Below are 22,247 nucleotides of genomic sequence, written 5' to 3' on the forward strand. Positions count from 1 at the left end.
ATGGAATCTTATACAAATGATCAAAGTATTGACCATCCCCCCCAAAAAAAGTTACAAGAAGAAAGCATATTATAGAAGTAAAAGCATAAAAGGAAAGTTATTTTTTGTCTTATGGCAAGAAATACACCAAATCTCAGTTTTCAAGGTTAGCAGACAAAAGTACCTTGAAAAGTATAAATTACTCAGTTTCTAAAGTGTATAGCTGAGCTTGAGAATATAATGTAAATGCCCAATGTCCTAAAAATAAATAGGAATCAGGAAATCCATAATACTTAGATTAAAGCCACAGTTTTTAAAAGTATTTGCCAATTTCATAGACTGAGACCATTGAGTTTTAAGTTCAAATAAAAGGACTTCACATAAGTTCAAATAAAATATAAGGCCTCCTCAATTATAGGAGATTTTAAACACATTTCTCTCAGTAATTAATAAGCAAACAAAAGTAAGGATATACATGATTATCATTAGTGAGGTTAATCTAATGTGCATTATATATAATCCTCCTCAAAGCACATGAAATGTTATGAAAATAGATCATGTACAAGACCATGGAGCATGTCTCTAGAAATTTTAATGGATCTGTATTATGTACACCATATTCTCTAGGAAAATGAAAAGATAACTAGAAAAAAAAAATCTATACATTTTGAAATATCAAACTCATTTCTATATAACTCATGACTCAAAGATAAGTCATAAACTTTAAAAATTGGAACTGTTCAATATTGAAAATATTACATTAAAAACTTTTGGAATGCTACAGTTACTTTGAGATCCTTAAATGCTTATATTAGAAAATATTTAATTATAAGACAGAATTATATAGAGAATAAGTTTAGACAAAGAAATGATCCTATTTTGGTTTAAGAAAAACTAGGGGAGATTTCACAAGAGAGGTAACAGAACTTGAGGGTCCTTGGAAGAGCAAACTGGGGAGAGGGAACAGCCTGTGCAAACTCGAGGAGACTAAGAAAACCAGGGAATTTTCAGGGGTGTGTGTGCATGCGTCAATCGATCCAGCTCTAAGATTTTATCTGCTTCTGTTTGTTCTGCAGAATCACTCTGCCTCCATGACTGAAGTTACCTGAAACAACTAACATGTCACAAGCTGTTTTTTTAATCACCTTCCAATTCGATACTTCAAAATACACAGTTACTCAATGTCAAACTGTGAGGACAAATATTATGTTTATCTAGTTAGAAGCTAATGTTTTGTACATTTTTTGTATAAGGAAGTGATGTAGCTTGCCCTGATTTTTTTTTTTTTTTTGGTCAGCTTTAATATATTTATGCCAGAATTTTAAAACCAACAAAAATTTCTTCTTATTCAAGTGTGCATTGAAGAACCACATTTATTCAATGGTTGATGTTGTTTTGTGATATTTGTACACAAACCTTCTTTTCTCAGTTTTATAAACAGAAATAAATATAACAATTCACTTTAAACTTTTATTACCACAGTTGCTGCCTCTTCCAGAGTTTTTGAATTTTAATGAAAGTTAAACTTTTGAGTTGCAGGAAAGACCATGCTGGTTAATGATTAATCTCAAAATCAGTTGTGTAAACTAATTATCTTCAAAAAGAATTTTGTATTTTGATCTCTTAACAGGTTGTTACATTCCAAGTTAAAGTAATAAATTAATGAAGCCATCTTGTTATACAAACAATTGTCAGAAAATCCTGGATTTGGGGGTTATTGGGGTTATGTGATTCTTTCTTAGAGAATGGCCTCGCCCACCTCAGAACTCGAGATCTTTATGGAATCCTGTCGCTGGGCAGGCAGGTGACACTGCAGCCTCCTTTCCAAAAAACAGCCATCACCAGCCTTCCCTGTCAACTCAACAGTTTTGTATATCATATTGTATGAACTTTATATGAAAATGAATATTTTACAGTTTGCACAGTATTATTTTACAGAAAGGGAATCCGAACATCTACAGCATAGAGCCCCAGAGCAACAGCTTCACTTTGTGGCTTTTAATTGTTCTAGAATTTTAACTGCATCTCATTTTTCTAGCATGGTGATAACTAATGTGTAACTTCTTTGAGAGAAGGAGCTCCTTTGTCTGTACCTATCAGAATGTTTTCTCAACACTTCCATATTGGCTCTTCTTAGATTTTTTTGTACATATTTTTTTTTCTAAAGAGAAGAAAAAGTTATCACAAAATGTATTCTGGCTCATGTCTTTTGTTTTAAGCTTTATCCACTGGGCAAAGGTTATTTGAAGAGTCACGATGAAGTGACCTCAACAAAAACAAGTATTTATACTTTTCAGTTCCCATGTCTGCTGAGATAAACCCTAATAAGGGCATGACTGAGAGGTCATCGTGCGTGTGTGTGTGTGTGTGTGTGTGTGAGAGAGAGAGAGAGAGAGAGAGAGAGAGTGTTTAGGCAAATAAAATAATTCTTCAAATTATTAAGATACTCAGAAGCCCATTCTGAAGGCCTAGTAATTCTCAATCTTCAACCTACCCATAGATACCTGTGAGTGGTCAATAAAAAGTCAGAGTGGGGTTTTTAGGAACAAAAGTTACCTCTGATAAAACTTCTCCTAATCTCCCATTTCATTCTGGCCTTATTTTCTGAATGATGTCTGATTAAAGTTGGGGAAGGGGACAAGGAACCAGAGAATATTTGAGGCTATATTCATCCCAGATACCAAGCTATGAACTTTCACAAACATAATCTGGTTGTTCTCAAAGCAATGAGCCCAGGGGAGCTGTGACAATCCCAAAGTAGTACTATACGTGTCATCACTAATATTAGAATCCAGGTCTGCCCGACTCCAAATTTCATTCTTTCCACTACATCAAGATGCTTTTGAACCAAGTCCACACCATTTCATGTGTTTTTCAGTGTAACATACCTACTTAGATGATTCAGGGGATGGTAGTGGAGGAAAAGGAAACCATTTGCAAGAGGAAACAATTTGCAAGCTCTGAGCTTGCCATGAGAGATTAGTGTTATTTCATTGTTCATAATAAGACATGCTGAAAAAATGCTGGCGAGCCAAATTGCATTTACATTACCCATTGGTGGTTACAATAAGAGGCCATTTAAATGTCCAGCAACCAAATAGCATTTCCAAGAACATAAGACAAAGTGTATCAGGTCATCCTTCTATTCTTCTTTCTAGTTTTAATTCTGGAAGGATGTATCTGTAGTGTTTCAAGAACTCTGGCCACAGACTCCATTTTCCCAGCCTTGGACTTGGGAGATGTTGGTGAGTGATGAAGCCACGCTCCACAGGACACCACCCTGGCACACTTGGAACTAAGGGGTATCTCTGGACTCACAGTCCTGGGGTCCCTGAGCCAGCCTGATTCCTTTCCACTGTGCCGCAGCTACCTTAGTGCTGTGCTGCCTCCTGGTTAGCCCCACGACACTGCACAGGCCCCGCAAAGATCTCTCAAGTCTGCCATTTGAGTTTCATTTCTTCACGCTAGGCACCTCTCCAGTGGGTCTTTGGCCAAGGACAAAGCCCTCTGTCCAAATAAGACAAGTGGTCACTCACTGTAGCCTCAGAGAATGAATTCTGCAGTGAACTTTTCTTTCCTTTGTTAAGAAAAGCCCAGGGGCACCTGAGAAAGTCTGACTCACTGTGAGAAGGAATTGGGAAGAAACAAAAGAAAGGCCAACAACGTGTACTAACTAACCTTACAAGACTGCTAGCCCTGTGGATATGTATGACCTCGATTCCATGCCCAGAACATGGCCTGACAGAAACAAAAACAAAAAACAAAAACCACTTAGTTAAAATTTCTCATATGGATGCCAGATTTCTTCCTAATTTGGCTGAAGGTAGACTACGAGTCATTTGGAAATAAAGGGAATTTTAATGGGGCCTGAAGGTAGCTGAAAGATGAATACATTAAAACATAGGAATAATGGTGATGAACCTGCACTCGGCATAACATAAACATGTTACGAACTTCTGGTGAATTCTAAAGATCTATTAGGCTATGCTAGACGAAAGGGCAACATGCAGCTCTACCGAACCAGAATGCAAATGGGCATAATTCGATACTCAGAAAGAGAGGGAGTAGGTATCACTGGGATGATTTGAAGAGTAGAACCATGAGTGGCATTTTTTCCTTCAAAAAACTGGGTTGGCTCTCTTTGTATGCAGAATCTCTCAAGGGTGTTGAATATCTTGGAGGCAGACACACCAAATACCAGATGCCCCAGCCCATCCATCGGCCCCCTAACAGTTCTGCTTCTCACGGGAACTCCAGTAATGCCACACGCACTTCTAACACTAGAAATGACTCTGCCTGGAAAAAAATCAACTTTTGTACCACTCAAGGCTGGTGCCTCTGTCCTCAGCCTGGCTTGCTCCTTTTGGTATCCTGTGTGTTTGCGTCTATAAAAGGATATGGTCTTCTGAAGAAGCCAAATAAATCCATGTGAAGAATGAAGGGTGATGGTGATGGTGAGGGTGATGCTTTTCTCCTCAAAGACATTCTCTTTAAAGGAAAAATGTGCTTACACCTCCCTATTAATCACAATGGAACTTCCATCTAATCTATTTATCTCAAGTTCTTTGGAACAGAGAACAACTTTTCCTTTGGGATGATGTTTCATGTTGTTACATAAGGTTATCTCCCCAGTGAATTGTCCTATAAGGCAAATTTTTTTTCTAATTTTAAGTGATGTTCTTTAGTATTTTAGAATTGGGTAAAACCAGGCTTACTAAGTCAAGCAGATTCATTATGTGTAATTCTGTACAAAACATTTACAGCTTCTTCTCACTCCTCGTCTTTATAGCCAACAGTTTCTGCCTTTAGTAGTGATCATGCAGTCAGGTGTTTCTCATTGTGGTGTTTCTTCTGTTCTTCAGAAGCCACAGGGTTTAAGTGTGAAGGCAGGCAGGGGCAGCTCCGCCACAGCTGCCCATTGTCTAGTAAGGCTTTCTCTGGTTCAGGGCCTTGGGCCCAAGGAGGTCCATATCTAGGGCTAATTCACTAAATAGTCACCAGTTGTGAATTAATTCACCATTTCAGGGATTTAAGTTAAGCATGATAACTTAAAAAAAAAAACTCAATTTCTATGCATTTGGTATAATCAAGCCAATATTAAATGGAGGAGCTGGGAGCTGAGATCTCAGAAGAGCCTTGCAAAGAAGAAAGTGAAAAAGGTAAGTTTCATTTTGCTGAAAGCATACCACTGAAAAGTAAGATCTGGGTGGTGCTAAGAGAGTTTCCTAATCCCAATAAGGGGACCCTGTGTTTTCTTTTTTTTAATACAATGAAACAAAGGGAGTGGAGCAAGATGGCCAAACAGAAACCTCCAGTGATCATCCCTCTGCACAAACACCAAATTCAACAACTATGCACATAAGCAAGCACCTTCAAAAGAACCAAAAATCAGGTGCACGATCATACTACTTGGTTTTAGCATTACATCAAGGAAACAGGTACAGAACAGGGTAGAAAAGACAATCTCACATTGCCTACACCACTCTGCCTCCATTGCACCCGACCCTCGCCAGCAGTGCCACACCAGCACACCAAGAGGAGAGAGAAACTGTGTGCCTGGGGAGGGAGAGCAAATGATTATGGGATTTTGCATTGGAACTCAGGGCCACCATGGCACAGGGTAACACAGCACAGGACAGAATTCTGCTGGTGCCCACAGAGAGAGCATTTAGACCAGCCTGGCCAGAGGGAAGTTGTCTTCCCTAAAACCCGGGTTAATGTTAGCCCCACTACCAGCTGGCAAAAATCAACCTGGGTCCTGGACTAAATTAATAAGGCAGTTGAGCCACAAATGCTGCAGTCCTGGGGAAATTCCTGTGGCTGTGCTAGCATGGAGCCGGTGGGTGTGGGGTGCACATGATCCAGTGACACAACAGTGGCAGCGGCCAACTCAGGGTCTGTCACCCCTCCCCCAACTCCAGCCAGTGAACTTGGGGTGCACATGATCCAGTGACACAACAGTGTCAGTGGCCAAGCCAGGGCCTGTGTCACTCCTCCCCCAACTCCAGGCAGTGCAGCTCAGGGAGAATCTTATTCCACTTGGAGAAAGGAAAGGGAAGAGTTCAGAGAATTTTTTTTGCAACTGAGATTCCAGCTCAGCCATACTAAAATAAAGTACCAAGCAGACTCCTGAAGACCCTGAGTCCAGGCCTTAGTTCCTGGACAGCATTCCTGGACCAGAAGGAAACATAATTCCCTGAAGGGAAGGACCCAGTCCTGGCAGTATTCACCACCTGCTGACTAAAGAGCCCTTGGTCTTTAAATAAATATCAGAGATAGCCAGGCAATAGTCATCACTGGCTTGGGGTGAGACTGCATTGGCTTCAGGTGTGACCTGGCTCTGGTAGCCACAAGGGAATCCCCATGTCACTCCCCTAACTCCAGCAGCCCAGCACAGAGAGTCAGGGAAGAGAGTGAGAGACTCTGCCTGGTAACCTAGGAATTCTCCAGTATCCTACCCAAATCTACCAAGGCAGTATCACCAGGAGTCCACAGAGACATAGCCTCACTGGGTGTGGAGCATCCACAGTGCTGACATAGCTGCAATGACAAAACACTTAGATCACAACACTCATTTCCCTTTGAATATCTGGAAAGCCTTCTCAAGACAGAAGAGTTCAAACAAACCCAAACTGTGAAAATTAAAATAAATACCTAACTCTTCAATGCCCAGACATCAATGAACATGTACAAGCATCAAGAACATTCAGGAAAACATAATCTCACCAAATGAGCCAAATAAGGTACCAGTAAAAAAATCCTGGCATCATGCAGATAGGTGAATTTCAGACAAAGAATTCAAAACAATTGTCCTGAAGAAGCTCAATGAACTTCAAGACAACACAAAGAACTAATTCAGAAGCCTATCAGAGAAATTTAACGAGACTGAAATTTTTTTAAAAAAATCAAGCAGAAATTCTGGAGCTTAAGAATTAAACTGACAAACTGAGAAATGCATCAGAGCTTCTAAAGAGCAGACTGGGTAAACTACTGGAGAATTCCTGGATTACCAGGCAGAGTCTCTAACTCTGAAAAAAGCATTCAACAAAATTCAGCACCCTTTTATGATAAGAATGCTTAAGAAAATAAGCATAGACAGAACTTACCTAAAAAATGATACAAGCCATATATGACAATCCCACAGCCAACATCATACTGAATGGGGAAACATTGAAAGCATTCCCGCTCAGAACTGAAACCAGACAAGGTTGCCCTCTATCACCGCTTCTATTTAACATAGTGCTGGAAGTCCTAGCCAGAGCAATCAAACAAGAGAAGGAAATCAAGGGCATCCAAATGGGGGCAGAAGAGGTCAAACTATCACTTTTTGCTGACGATATGATCTTACATCTAGAAAACCCCAAAGATTCTGCCATGGGACTACTAGAATTGATAAACAAATCAGCAAAGTCTCAGGATACAAAATCAATGTGCAGAAATCAGTAGCATTCCTATACACCAACAACAGTCAAACTGAGAACCCAATCAAAGACTCAATACCCTTCACAATAAATAGCAACAAAGAAAATAAAATACCTAGGAATACCTTTAACTAAGGAGGTAAAAGACCTCTACAGGGAGAACTATGAGACCCTGAGGAAAGAAATAGCAGAGGACACACAGGTGGAAAACCATACCATGCTCATGGGTCGGCAGAATCAACTTTGTTAAAATGTCTACACTACCCAAAGTGCTCTATAGAGTCAATGCAATCCCTATTAAAATGCCAACATCATTTTTCACAGATCTAGAAAAAATAATTCTAAGCTTCCTATGGAACCAGAGAAGACCCCATATAGCAAAAGTAATCTTAATCAAAAAGAACAAATGGGGAGGCATCAATTTACCATACTTCAAGCTATCCTACAGGGCTGTAGTAACTAAAACAGCTTGGTACTGGTACAAGAACAGAGGCATAGACCAATAGAACAGAACTGAGAACCCAGATATAATACCATCCTCATGTAGCCATCTAGTCTTTGACAAAGCAGACAGAAACATACACTGGGGAAAAGAATCCTCATTCAATAAATGGTGCTGGGAAAATTGGATAGCCACATGGAGAAGACTGAAACAGGATCTGTACCTTTTACCTCTCACCACTCACAAAAATCAACTGACAATGGATAATAGACTTAAACCTAAGGCATGAAACTATAAGAATTCTAGAAGACAATGTTGGAAAAACTCTTACAGACATTGATGTAGGCAAAGAATTTATGAAGAAGACCCCAAAGGCAATCATAGTGACAAGAAAAATAAATAAATGGGACCTGATCACATTAAAAAGCTTCATAGCCAAGGAAACTATCACAAGAGCAAACAGACAACCTCAGAATGGGAGAAAATATTCGCATGTTACACATCCAATAAAAAGCTGATAGCTAGAATCTATATAGAACTCAGGATAATCAGCAAGAAAAAAATCAAACAACCCTATCAAAAAGTGGGCAAAGGATATGAACAGAAACTTTTCAAAAGAAGACAGACTAATGGCCAACGAACATACAAAAAAATGCTCAACATCTCTAATCATCAGGGAACTGCAAATCAAAACCACAATGAGCTATCATTTATCTCCAGTGAGAATGGCCTTTAGCAAAAAGTCCCAAAATAGTAAATGCTGGCATGGATGCGGAGAGATAGGAACACTCATACACTGCTGGTGGGACTGCAAACCAGTACAATCTCTGTGGAAAGTAATATGGAGATCCTTCAAAGAACTACAAGTAGAACTACCATTTGATCCAGCAATCCCATTTCTGGGCATCTACCCAAAGGAAAAGAAGACATTCTATAAAAAAGACATGAGCACTTGAATGTTTATAGCAGCACAATTCACAATTGCAAAGATGTGGAAACAACCCCACTTACCCCCAATACATTAGTGGATTAATAAAATGTGGTATATGTATACTATGGAGTTCTACTCAGCTACTAAAAACAATGGTGATCTAGCACCTCTTGTATTATCCTTGTTAGAATTGGAAGCTATTCTACTAAGTGAAATATCACAAGAATGGAAAAACAAGCAGCACATGTACTCACCATCAAATTGGTATTAACTCATCAACATTTATGTACACATATAGTAGTAATATTCACTGGGTGTCGGGCAAGTGGTGGAGGAGGTGGGGATGGCTATATTCACACCTAATGCGTGTGGTGCGCAACATCTGTGGGATGGACACACTTGAAATTCTGACTTGGGTGGGGCAAATGCAATATATATAACTGAAACATTTGTACCCCTGCAATGTGCTGGAATAAAAAAAAGTAGAAAAAATAAAATAATCAAGTGGCATTTCTATATTAACCGTAAATAATCAAAAAAAATCAAGAAAATAATCCCATTTACAATAGCTACAAATAAAATCAAATTCCTAGGGATAAACTTAACCAAAGAAGCAAAAGATCTGTACAATGAAAACTATAAAACATTGAGGAGAGAAATTGAAGAGGACACAAAAAAAGGAAAGATATTCCATGCTCCTGGATTGGAAGAATCAGTATTTTTAAAATGTCCGTATTACCCAAGGCAATCTACAGACTCAATGCAATCCCCATCAAAATACCAATGACATTCTTCACAGAAATAAAAAACATCCTAAAATTTATATGGAACCACAAAAAGGCCCAGAATAGCCAAAGCCATCCTGAGCAAAAATAAACTGAGGAAATCACACTACCTGAATTCAAGCTATACTAGAGAGCTGTCATAACCAAAACAGCATGGTACTGGCATAAATACAGACACAGACCACTGGAACAGAATAGAAAATGCCGAGATCAATACACACATCTATAGTGAACTTATCTTTGACAAAGGTGCCAAGAACATACAGTGGGAAAATGACAGTCTCTTCAATAAATGGTGCTCTGGGAAAACTGGATATTCATATGCAGAAGAATAAAACTAGATGCTTATCTCTCACCTTATACAAAAATGAAATCAAAATGCATCGAAGACTTAGATCTAAGACCTGAAACTATGAAACTGCTGAAAGAAGACATTGGGGAAATGCTTCAGGACATTGGTCTGTGCAAGGACTTCTTAATAAATACCCCCAAAGCACAGGGAACCAAAGCAAAATTGGACAAATGGGACCACATCAAGCTAAAAACCTCTGCACAGCAAAGGAAACAATCAACAAAGTGAAGCAAAAACCCACAGAAAGTGAGAAATTATTTGCAAACTACTCATTTGACAAGGATATACAAAGAGCTCCAACAGCTAAATAGAAAAATAAAATCAAATAATCAATTAAAAAAATGGACAAAGGATCTAAATACTGAAAAGACGACATATAAATGGCCAACAGGTATATGAAAATTGCTCAATATCATTAATCAGAGAAATGTAAATCAAAACTATAATGAGATATCATCCCACCCCAGTTAAAATGGCTTTTATCAAATAGGCAAGAACAAATACTGGTAAGGATGTGGAGAAAGGGAAATCATCATACACTGTTGATGAGAATGTCAATTAGTGCAACCACTACGGAGAACAGTATGGAGGTTCCTCAGAAAATGAAAATTACAACTACAATATGGGCCGGGCATGGTGGCTCACACCTGTAATCCCAGCACTCCGGGAGGCCGAGGCGGGCAGATTGTTTGAGCTCAGGAGTTCGAGCCAGCCTGAGCAAGAGCGAGACCCTGTCTCTACTAAAAATAGAAAGAAATTAGCTGGACAATTAAAAATATATAGAAAAAATTAGCCGGGCATGGTGGCGCATGCCTGTAGTCCCAGCTACTCGGGAGGCTGAGGCAGAAGGATCACTTGAGCCCAGGAGTTTGAGGTTGCTGTGAGCTAGGCTGATGCCACAGCACTCTAGCCCAGGCAACAGAGACTCTGTCTCAAAAAAAAAAAAAAAAAAAAAAAAAAAAAAAAAAAAAGAACTACCATATGACCTAGCAATCCCAGGGCTGGGTATATATCCAAAGGATGGGAATTCAGTATATCAAAAAGATATCTGCACTCTTATGTTTATTGCAGCACTATTCACAATAGCCAAGATTTGGAATCAACCTAAGTGTCCATCGATAGATGAATGGATAAAGAAATTGTGGTACTATACATATACACAATGGAATATTCTATGCCACAAAGAAAGAATGAAATCCTACCATTTGCAACAACATGGATGGAACTGGAGAACATTATGTTAAGTGAAATAAGCCAAGCACAGAAAGACAAACCTCACATGTTCTCACTCATATGTGGGAGTTAAATATTAAAAACAATTGACCTCATGGAGACAGAGAGTACAATGATAGTTACCAGAGGCTATGAAGCGTAGAAGAGGCAGGGATAAAGTGCAAATGGTTAATGGGTACAAAAATATAGTTAGACAGTATGAACAATATTTGATAGCACAACAAAATGACTATAATCAGCAATAAGTTAGGGTATACTTTAAAATAACTAAAAGAATGGAATTGGAATATTTCTAACACAAAGAAGTGATAAATGCCTGAGGTGATAGACACCCCCATTACCCTGATTTGATTAGTTGACCTTGTATGCCTGCATCAAAACATCACGTGTACCCCATAAAGATATACAACTATTACATACCCAAAACAATTAAAAATTTTTAAAAATCTTAGTTTGCTATAACTGACAAAAATATAAATAAATAAATAGAATGACAATACTCTGCACAGAACTTGAGTGTGTTTGTGAAAGCCATAGGAGAAAGGAGGAATAGAAAATACAGACCTATCTATAAAATGAGAATAGCCTTTAAGGAACAGATCCAATTAGAGATAATAGAAATTAAAAATAATGTCCAAAATAAAACCCAAGAGATGAGCTAAACAGCAGATTGGACACAGCTGAAGAACAAATTAGTGGGTTGCACTAAAACTGTAAAATTCTCCAAGAATGCAGGAAGGGAAGGGCAAAAAAAGCAAAAGTCTGAGAAAAATTCAATATTCATGGAGAATACATCCAGAAGCTCTAATATCCTTTTTATAGGAGTTCCAGAGGAAGGGACAGAAAAACAGGAAAGGGTGAAGTGGTCAGATAATTAACAGAAGCAAATATCCTAAAGCTGAAGATAGACTGTTTTACTACATTTATGCTGCTGTAAGAGAATCCCTGAGACTGGGTAATTTATAAAACACAGAAAATTTTTTCTCACAGTTCTGGAGGCTGGAGGTCAAAGATCAAGGTGCTGGCAGGTTCAGTGTCTGTGAGGGCTGCTCTCTCTGCTTTCGAAAGGGTGCCTCGTTACATCCTAGTGGAAGAACACCCTGTCCTCTTAGGGCAGAAGAGACTGAAGCCGAAGCAAGCCGAAAGCGGACTGAAGCCTCTTTTATAAGGACGTCAATCCCATTAACAAGGGAGAAACCTTCATGGCCTAATCACATCTTAAAGGTCTCACCTGTTAATACTGCCACATTGGCCATTGAGTTTCAACACCTGAATTTGGGAGGGGACACATTCTATCCATAGCATAGAGATTAGTTTTAGTTTTTAGTATTAAATGGCCCGTATAGTGCCAAGCAAAATAAGAAACGAATAATAAGCCTACCCTTAGTCATATCTTGATGAAATTTCACAACAAACAGAAAATTGTAAAAAGGAGAGAGAGAGAGAAAGACAATTCCCCAAGGTAGTGAGAATCAGATTTCTCATTGGGAACAATGGACACTGAAAAAAAGACCAAAGTGCTGAGAGAAATAATCATTAATATCAAATCCTATATCTATAAAAACTATAATTGAGAAGTTAGAGCAAAATATAGACATTTTCAGATGTGCTAAGAGTCAAATGAATATGAACCTTTTAAACGAATTATGTGAGCTTGCATTTTGGAAAAATGGCAAAATGGAAGATAAAGCCAAGAATTTTTTAAAAAATGGGCTGTAAGAAATAGCAAGTAGCAAAGAAACTGTTAAAGCATAGTTATGATTAAATTACTATTTATTGTAAAAAAATTAATAATCTGAAATTAATGGTGAATTCCATGGAGAAGAAGATGCAGTACATGCTAATGTTCTCGTCTTTTGGGGCACAAAGGTAGATACGCTGATTATATATCTTTTTTTTTTTTAACTTTTTACTATGAAAAATTTCAGGCACATAAAATAGAATATAACAAACATTATTATACCCATCATATAAACTTAATAATTCTGAAGTTCATTGCCCCAGCACACTCCAGCCTTTCTTTTTCTCATGCAATTCACTTGAAAAAACAAGGCAGTAGTCTCATAGAATGAAACATAATCTGGATTTATTTGTTAACTTGTATTACCTTGTTCTCCAGCCACAGTATATATGAATTAATTGTTAAAGGCTTAATTAGATTCAACAGTGTTGTTAGGAATAGTTCTAAGTACTGCTGGGCACTCCACATTACATCCCATCGTGAAGCACATTATGTCAAACTGACCCTTTTTACAGACGCTAAATTTAAGCAGTAGCTTCAGGTGGTGATAACCTGTTTTCTCCATTGCAAAGTGACATTCCCCTCCTCCTCTACCTTATAAGGGCAGATTATCTACTGGATGATAACTTGTACTTTGGCAAAATAACTCTTGGGTTTAAGAGGAACAAAAAGTAAATCAGAAACTGTTTAGAAATTAACAAAATGAGAGCACTGCATATCGCAAAGCCAGAAAAATACAAAAATGGCAGCAGAAATTAATTTATTTTTAAAAATCAGAAATTAATGAATCGGTAAAAAATAGATCTGACCAATAAATAAACCAAAAGCTGTCTCTGGAAAAAACAGACAAATATTTAGCAAGTCAGACTGACAGGAAAAAGAGAAAATATGCATATAAACAACAGGGGCTGTGTGAAAAATTATAAGAGAAAAATGTGTTTTAGAAAACATGGTGAAATTCTGAGAAAATATAAATGACTAGATTGGCTCCAAAAGAAAACACAAATTAGTCAATAAGAGAAATTCATCTATCAAAATTAGATAAATAAGCAAAATTAGTCTATTAATGAATGTAATTCACCACATTCAAGTGGAAAACATTATGAAAATAATAATGGCTAACTCTAATATAGTAATTGCTATGTGCCAGGCGCTATTCTAACAGCTTTAAAATTATTAACTGATTTAATTTTAATAAATACCAAAAAAGCATTTGATTAAATTCAATCCTATTCCTGATTAAAATGGTGAGAGAGAGCGAGAGAAATAAAGAGAAGTATCACTATTCTAGCAAAAGAAAAAAGGTTCTTTTAAGTTCCTACTGGAAATTTACAGCAAATATTACACTAAATGGTGGTATTAGAACTTTTCATATCAAGTATCAGAAACCCAACTCAAAATGGTTTAAACAGAAGATGTACTTTTGCAAGTAACTTGGAGTTCTAGGGAAATCATCTAGATTGGCAATGCCTGGATCCAAAGTATTTCTAACTGAGGTATAAAAGAGTATTCAATTTGCAAGGCTATCATGATTTTGAAATGGCAATGTACCCTAGTTTGTATAAACTAAGATTCCATTTACAAAAATCTGAAGCACAAATTTTTCAGAAATACTTCAAATGCATGTGTGCCCTGGCCCTTTCCTTTAGTCTGACTTCCAATTGATTCAAGATGACTGTGAATCTAGGGAAGCCAGGGAGAGACCCTCTCCCCACCTCTTCCTTGCCTTATCCTAGTTATTCCCCAACTCCAGTCTCTTGTCCCCCCACCCCCATCATCGCTCAGCCCTTGCTCAGAGTTTGCTTCTGGTCTGAATGAGATGTTGCCTGACGAATTTCTGGATTTCTCCCCAGGCGTGCTCCTGGGCTGCCGCGTGGGCAGCAGGGACCGACCCCTGCCCAGAGGAAGGGCCAGGAAAAGCCCCGGACCCAGGACGCGAGGCACAGAGGAGCGTAGGGTGGCTGTATGAGGTGGCCCGCGCCCGGATACACTAGAATCCTGCCGCGGTTTCTGCCATGGCTCTGCAGCTGGTCCACCGCCTGCTCAGCATACGCTTTGCTATTGATGCATTCGTCATCTTCTCCAGCGATGAAAAGGATCCAGCCCTGGGCATTTTCAACAGGAAGCACAACTCTGCCGATTCAGCTCATACCCGAGGTCTCCGTGACAGTGGCGATAGCACACAGCTCCAGAGATGTGTACCTGCATCCGCTCCCCACCTGAGCGTATGGGGGTCACAACCAGATCCCTGTACCTGAGGGGAACATTAGAGACGGCGTTGAACCCGTTAATGCAGATGGTGGCTACCACTTGCTTCAGGTAGCAGGGCATGGCCAGAGCCATCTCTGCGCCCTTGGACAAGGAGATCACTCCAATTCCTGGCTTTTGGATCTGAAGCACAAAACAAAGGGAAACCCATTATATATCAGACTCTGAGAAAGAGCTGTCCCACCCATGCCAATAAACCAGTATGATGGAAAATCAAAGAATGTCGAGTCGTCCTGGTACTCAGGTTTAGCAGCTGCTGTGACAGAGAACGTTACCTACTTACCCTCTCTCAGCTTTATTGTTTTGTGGAGGTGATATTACCTACTTTGTAAGGTTGTTATGAGGATGAAGTGGAAAAAAACTTGCTCTTCATCAAAAGTAGAGGGTTTCTTTTTTTTTCTTTTCTTTTCTTTTCTTTTTCTTTTTTTTTTTTTTTTTTGAGGCAGAGTCTTGCTTTGTTGCCTGGGCTAGAGTGAGTGCCGTGGCGACAGCCTAGCTCATGGCAACCTCAAACTCCTGGGCTTAAGCAATCCTACAGAGTAGCTGGGACTACAGGCATGCGCCACCATGCCCGGCTAATTTTTTCTATATATATTTTAGTTGGCCAGCTGATAGTTGGCCAGATAATTTCTTTCTATTTTTAGTAGAGACGGGGGTCTCGCTCTTGCTCAGGCTGGTCTCAAACTTCTGACCTCGAGCGATCCACCCGCCTCGGCCTCCCAGAGTGCTAGGATTACAGGCGTGAGCCACTGTGCCGGCCAAAAAAGTAGAATTCTATAAATGCAAAGTCTAATGCCCCTGAGACAAGTAAGCTGTCTGAAGAATCAAATTCTTGTCTCTAGCCAGAAAAAGACGTTTCTCTGGTTCTCTCAAATATTATGTAAGTGCAATTCACGTTTAAATAGCATTTTATAGCTACAAAGGTTTGCCCATGTATAAATTTCATGAATTCAAGGGCTAATCCTGAAAGCACTAGGAATATAAAGATGGAAGATTTGGATTCAATAAATAATTGAATTATAGGACCCAGCCCAGTAGGAAAACGTTGTATGTTGTAGAAGGGATCATGAATTCCCTGGTAAATTGAGGGAGTCCAGGGGAGGGAAAGAAGGGGACTCTGGACAGACAACAGCAAGTACAAAGAGACCTACTTGGTTTATTTTGTCCCTATAGTACCCTCAGCAACTTTGTGTCATCAGAATAACCTGGAAAAAAAGTTTTAAAATTAGAGCTTCCTGAGATCCAGTTTTTTGAGTGTCTCCTCTGATAGGTCTGATACCCAAGAATCTGATACTGTAAAATGTCCCCCAAGGAAATCCAGTGAGCATAGGTTTGGAACCATCCATATGAGGGATGGATGAGGGAGTCAAGGCTGTAACTGGAAATAGGAAATTGATCAGTAAGCTAAAACAGCATTTGGGATTGGTTGAAGACTTGGGGAAAGAAAGAGAAGAAAAACCAGATGGGCAAAGATGACAAGGTGGATTTATTAAGAGTTTACTGTATGCTGGGCTAAGTGCTTTACACATATTATCTCAGTCCTTCCGATAGTAAAACTGAGATTCAGGAACTTTAAAAGACTTGCCCAAGGTCACAACAGTGTGAAGGGAGGTGGATATTGAAGCTCATCTGCTGAATCTAAATCCAAATTGAATTTTTGCAAGTGACTTTCTTCCTCAGACAATGTCACAAATAGTTATATTTGAAATTTAAAAAATTAACTTGAAAACATTTTATCTGGGATTTAATTCCTTTTAGGCAATCTTTTAAAAAGATCCAGATAGACTTAGAAAAATCACACATATGTTTTATCTACCCTAAAGATGAAGATGTTGATGATGCTCTAACAGGAAACGTATCCTCTCTCTCCTTGAGAAGAGTCAAGGCTCTCCACAGTGGGGGTGGGAAAGAATGATGCACGTTGGGGGGGTCAAGATAATTTAATGATTTAGAGCAAAGACATTATCAGACTGGCTCTGTTACTTACTGCCTAGGTAGTTTTGACATATAACTTAATCTAAATATCCCTTCTCATCTAAAAAGTGAGAATGACATTGACAATACTTACTTCATAAGGCCATGAGTGTTCAATGGGATAGTGCATATAAAGTATTTAGGGTGGAATCTAATAAAGTCAATCAATAAATGTTATCTGATATTATTGTTTTACCATTATTAGGTTGATTCATAATGATAGGTGATATTTGAACATTTTTGACCTGCAAAAACAATAATACGGTTTAACACATCAACTGCCATGTGAGTTATATTTAACTCATGCTAGTTTTGAGCCCAGGGCCTCGTGAAGCATATGTAATTCACACGTCTCTTTACCTTTACCCCTATGAATTATTTTTCAAGTTGCCTATAACTCATGCAGAGAAAACAATAAAAAAATAACAATTTTTTCATTAAATTATGAAGGATTGTTTTGTTTTTCAAAGTTTTTATTCTATTTTCTTAATAAAACACCATGGCCCCAGGGAAAAAAATTTTTTTCTGGTGTGGCATTCAATGTTTTAACTTCATATAATATCAATTCTGACACTTGATCATGTGGTATTTATTCCTATCTTTCTCTTTTTAGTCATTAACACAATGTCAGTACTTTGGGGCGTCCTCAAGAGAACTAAATCATAACTGATACTTAATTTTTAGAAAAAGCTGGGCTTAAGATGTACTATTGTACTTTTCAAACTTTAATGTGCATAAGAATCACCTGGGGATCTTGTTAACATGCAGATACTGATTTAGGGGTGGGAAATGAGATTCTGCAAATGAGAGAGTTCAGTTGTAGAGAGAAAAAAATGATTTCTGGCTAAGGAATAAATAAGTTCTATTATTATCCTCCTTTGGTCACAGTGTAGATTAGTCTTCAATAACAGTTATCAATGATTATACATAATTGAAATCAATCTTCCAGTTACCATAGAATATAATTTTTCGTTTTGAATCCCAGGAAATTATTTCAGGGCTCTTGTTATAGTCTACCACATTGACCTCCTTCTGGCTACCTATCACACTAACAAGGTCCTCTTTTTCTTAATATAAATTTTAATATCAAATTACTTTCTATCATGTATCAAATAACACCTTTCATCATGAAATTTTACTTTATAGATTGTAATTTTGGAGTATATCATTGTGACCATTAAAATCTTTGAAAGCATCTTTTAAAAATCTAGCATTACTGACCAGAAGGTTAAAATTTAGGAACATCTAATTGCATAAGTCATGGCAAGGACAGGGAAAAAGGTAGCAAAAATAAATGATTATGCAATAAAAACTATCCTAATGGGTTAAAGTCACCAGGTGTATTTAAGGATTTCATGAAGCTTCCACTTAGCTGCAACACAATCAATGGAAACTGTGACTCTTTTTCAGTAATAGACCCAACAGTGTTCCTAGTAATCACTAGAACCTAAAAAAATCTTCTCCACAAGAATAAATATAGATATTGAAGTGTTTCTAGCTCTCCTAAGACAAAAACAGTTAGTATATGACCAAAGTTTATTTCAAATTTCCAGAAACTAGAGTTTAACAGTCTGTGGGAGAAAGTCTCAACATAATGTAACATAGAGAATCTAGGGCTAAGTCCCTGCGTTCTAATCTCAGCCCTGCCATTAAATCATTGTAAACATTTCTTTGAGCCTCTGTTTTTCATCTGTAAAATGAGAAGGCTGGCATAGATCAGTATTCAGGAAAAAACTCAGTCATTAAGTAGCTGTTGAATTTTCTTCTAATTTGATCCAATGTCTCTCTCAGAAGAGTGGCTAAAACTGTACCCCTGACCTGACAGGGCTCCGGGAATTTGGTTGTGAACATGTACAGTGCACCTTTCATGGTGATACTTATCCTGGTGGATGACCTGATGCCTCGGTGGATGACCTGATGCCTCGGTGTCTGACCTGTGACCAACTCTCTCTCTCAGGCGAAACTTGTTTATACTGGCAGATGCCCTTGTAGCTCTTGTCTGATCTGGGTCCAGTTTATTCCTACTAAGATAGCCACTCTCTAGGAGAGCCCTTTCCTAGAAATAAGTTAAGTTTGGGTGTGTTGGTCAGGTGAGAGACAGAGGAGGCAACACAATAAAAAACATTAAAAAAACAGAAGCAAGGCGAGATGCAGTGGCTCATGCCTATAATTCCAGACCTTTGGGGGGCCAAGGTGAGAGGATCACTTCAAGCCAGGAGTTCAAGACCAGCCTGGGAAACATAGCAAGACTCCCATCTCTACAGAAAAAAAAAATTAGCTGGGCATGGTGGCATACACCTGTGGTCACAGTTACTTTGGGAGCCTGAGGCAGGAAGATCACTTGAGCCCAGGAGTTCAAGGCTGCAGAGAGCTATGATTGCACCACTACATTCCAGTCTGGGTGGCAGAGTGAGACCCTGTTTCTTAAAAAATAAAGAAGAAGCAGTATATTACTTACAAATCCCAAAGACAAGAGGGCAGCAGGCCTCACAGGGCCAACAGGAAGTGGGCAGCCATCTGGGACACCTACTCAACCAGCAGATGATGTCACAGAGGGAAGGGCCTCAAGAAAGAAAAAAAAAAAGAGTTTCTGTCTATTTAAAACTTCCCCCAGTCTTTTTGGGAACTGTAGCCTGGCCTGCATCCTTGAGGCAGGTTAAGTCTTTTGTTAAAAGAAATAACTCCCAGGTGGGTGGCTGGTGCAGTTCACAGGCTTTGTCTTTGGCATTGCACAAACACTGCCTAGGTTTACCATCTGTGTCTTCCAAAGGGGTGACCCAAACTGCACCTGAGCCTGCTTGAACTACACCTGGGGAAGCTGAGAAGCTATGCCCTGGAATGCGGGGGTGGAGACTTGAGTGACCTGGCACCAAGATCCCACAGGTGCCCAAGACCCCTCTTTTGACATAGTTCTATCCCCCAGGCCTTGGCACTCTGAGCCTATGATGAGAGGGGCAGCATAAATAAACTCTGAGATGCCTTTGGGGTTGTTCTTCCACCATCTTGATGAATAGTACCTGGCTTTTGCCTATCTGTACTAATCTCCTTATTAAATGTTTGCTTAGCTACACCCTTGGTATGTTCTTTGTACAGAGCACAAACTGCACAAAGCCAATGCTCAAGAGTCAAAATTACCATTAGAGGAGAGGTACTTGACTTTAATAGAAGGCCAAATGAGAACTCATTGGTATCAACTTTGGCAACAACTAAATGAACAGAGGAAGAAAGGTATTCTTTGTGATGTCAGCATTGGGGTAAGCAGAAAAATCTTTAAAGCTCATAAGAATATCCTGGTTGCAGGAAGCCATTTCTTTATATTGCTTTTCAAACAAATAAATCTGTAAGCAGAAAAATACTATCCATTTAGATATTGCTGCAGTTCACAGTTTTTCAATAACCTTGGACTTCTTGTATTCTGGTAACCTGGTGCTCATAAGCCAAAATGCCACTGAAGTGATGACAGTGGCCAGCTACCTTCATATGAGTGAACTTATTTAAACTTGCTGAAATGTCATTAAATATACCTTAAATAGAAGCATTAAAACAGAAGCTTCAGAGTCTGTAGTTGTGGACTATAAAAATAGAAAACCAGTTAACAGAGATGATCTGTCTTCATCATGGGATAAAAAAATTTGCTAGTTTTGGGACAACATGGAATCTTACCAATTTGCCTATTTATGTAAAAATTGGAGATGATGATTGTAATTGATGAGAGCCAAATGAATGACAGTAGTTGTGTCCAGGATAGATCTCCTAAAATGGCTCAAAATGAATCTGAAGGTCAAACAAAAGTGTTTATTTAGAATAATATGTGCTCCCAGGGAATTCAAGAGACTGGCAAAAGAAGGAGGAAAAACCAACTGCAAAGTGATTTATTTATAATATACCACCTATAATAATAATAATGAAATATTTAGAAGTTTGCTCAGTGATGCAGCCACCTGTTGCCTATCTGGAAGAAAATACACTACCAATCAAAAAAGAACCAGATTTGGATGGTGCTCTACTCTCAGGGCCAGATGGTGACAAGAGTGTGAATGCAAATTCATTGGCTGAAGCTAGCTCTAGTCAAGATGGAGGTGATGCTGGTACTTCACATGATTTCAAGTATGGTTTGATGCCTGGTTCTTCAAGTGATTTCAAGTGTCGATTATTTCTGGAATCTTGGCCAAAATAAGAAATTTAGAAAAATGGTGAAGATTAGAAATGGTGAAATTTAGAAAAATGATCATCTCTAATCATGAACAAGTTAAAATGCCCTTATTATAGCTATGTAGCCAAATACAGACAAATGCAAAAAAGGCACTTACTCATATGGGAGTGAGATTGGTTAGCTATGATTTTTGTGGAAAGCTGTTTACTCAAAGAGAACATGTAAAAACATTCCCTAGTGCGTAAAAAAGATAAAAATTACAAACATATGGTGTGTAAGAAGGTCTTCATGTTAGCATACCGTGTTGGAATAAGACATGGATCTCAACAGTATGGTGTTCATGTAGACTATGCAGATAAATCATAGCCAGGAGGGCAAGAAGTTGTAGATCAGGGACATGATACAGAATTCTCTGGAGATGAAGAATTTGAGGAGAACAAAGCATAAGCAGCTGCCGGAGAGCTGCTTGATGGTGGAGAAGATCAGAATGATCCATCTTGATGGGATGAATCAGGCAATGTTTGTATGTCTCTATCTGATTAACTGACTTACTATACTCCTCAAGGGTGCTAGATTTGGACATAATATGAATCAATAATTTGGATGGTTGAACTTGAAGGCTTACAAAATATGGTACATGCTGGAGCGTAGTTATGTTGCTGTGAAAACTGTAGGGTCAAAGCCTTATAACAAAATTTTTTTTACTTTTTTTTATAGGACTGTACAACAAACAACTATGTTGTTAGATTACATGGAGTATCCACATTTTCAGTCATTATCAAATTAAAATGTTTTTTATTTATAGGATACATGAGGGATGTCTGGAAAGTATCCAGCCATTGTTAATACGACGAGAACAGTTATATGGCTGGATATTTTCCAGACAGCCCTTGTATAGTAATTATTTGGGTCCTATGAAAATACAGTACCTGTCTTTATAGAGCTTACATTCATGTGCTACTTTAATA

The 22,247-nt window shown here is 38.5% G+C and overlaps 1 protein-coding gene, 1 long non-coding RNA gene and 1 pseudogene across 3 annotated transcripts in view; 2 read left to right on the forward strand and 1 right to left on the reverse strand.

The window, feature by feature from the left end:
- The window catches only part of PLPPR1 (phospholipid phosphatase related 1), a 256,436-nt gene extending 254,264 nt beyond the window's left edge, over nt 1–2,172 (forward strand). For both annotated transcript variants that reach the window (XM_069476645.1, XM_069476644.1), the window contains exon 8: nt 1,056–2,172. In XM_069476645.1, the coding sequence (XP_069332746.1) occupies nt 1,056–1,088 (33 nt within the window). In that variant the 3' untranslated portion in view covers nt 1,089–2,172. The remainder of the gene's footprint in view (nt 1–1,055) is intronic.
- The window catches only part of LOC138388440 (uncharacterized), an 81,475-nt gene extending 74,184 nt beyond the window's left edge, over nt 1–7,291 (reverse strand). Inside the window, exon 1 of the long non-coding RNA XR_011234124.1 lies at nt 7,086–7,291. This is a non-coding gene — a long non-coding RNA (uncharacterized lncRNA). The remainder of the gene's footprint in view (nt 1–7,085) is intronic.
- An 8,081-nt stretch (nt 7,292–15,372) lies between these two features.
- Nucleotides 15,373–22,036, forward strand: LOC138385977 (zinc finger and BTB domain-containing protein 10 pseudogene; annotated as a pseudogene).
- The last annotated feature ends 211 nt before the right edge of the window (nt 22,037–22,247 follow it).

The sequence above is a fragment of the Eulemur rufifrons genome, chromosome 7 (assembly GCF_041146395.1).
Source record: "Eulemur rufifrons isolate Redbay chromosome 7, OSU_ERuf_1, whole genome shotgun sequence".
NCBI classification, from domain to species: domain Eukaryota; kingdom Metazoa; phylum Chordata; class Mammalia; order Primates; family Lemuridae; genus Eulemur; species Eulemur rufifrons.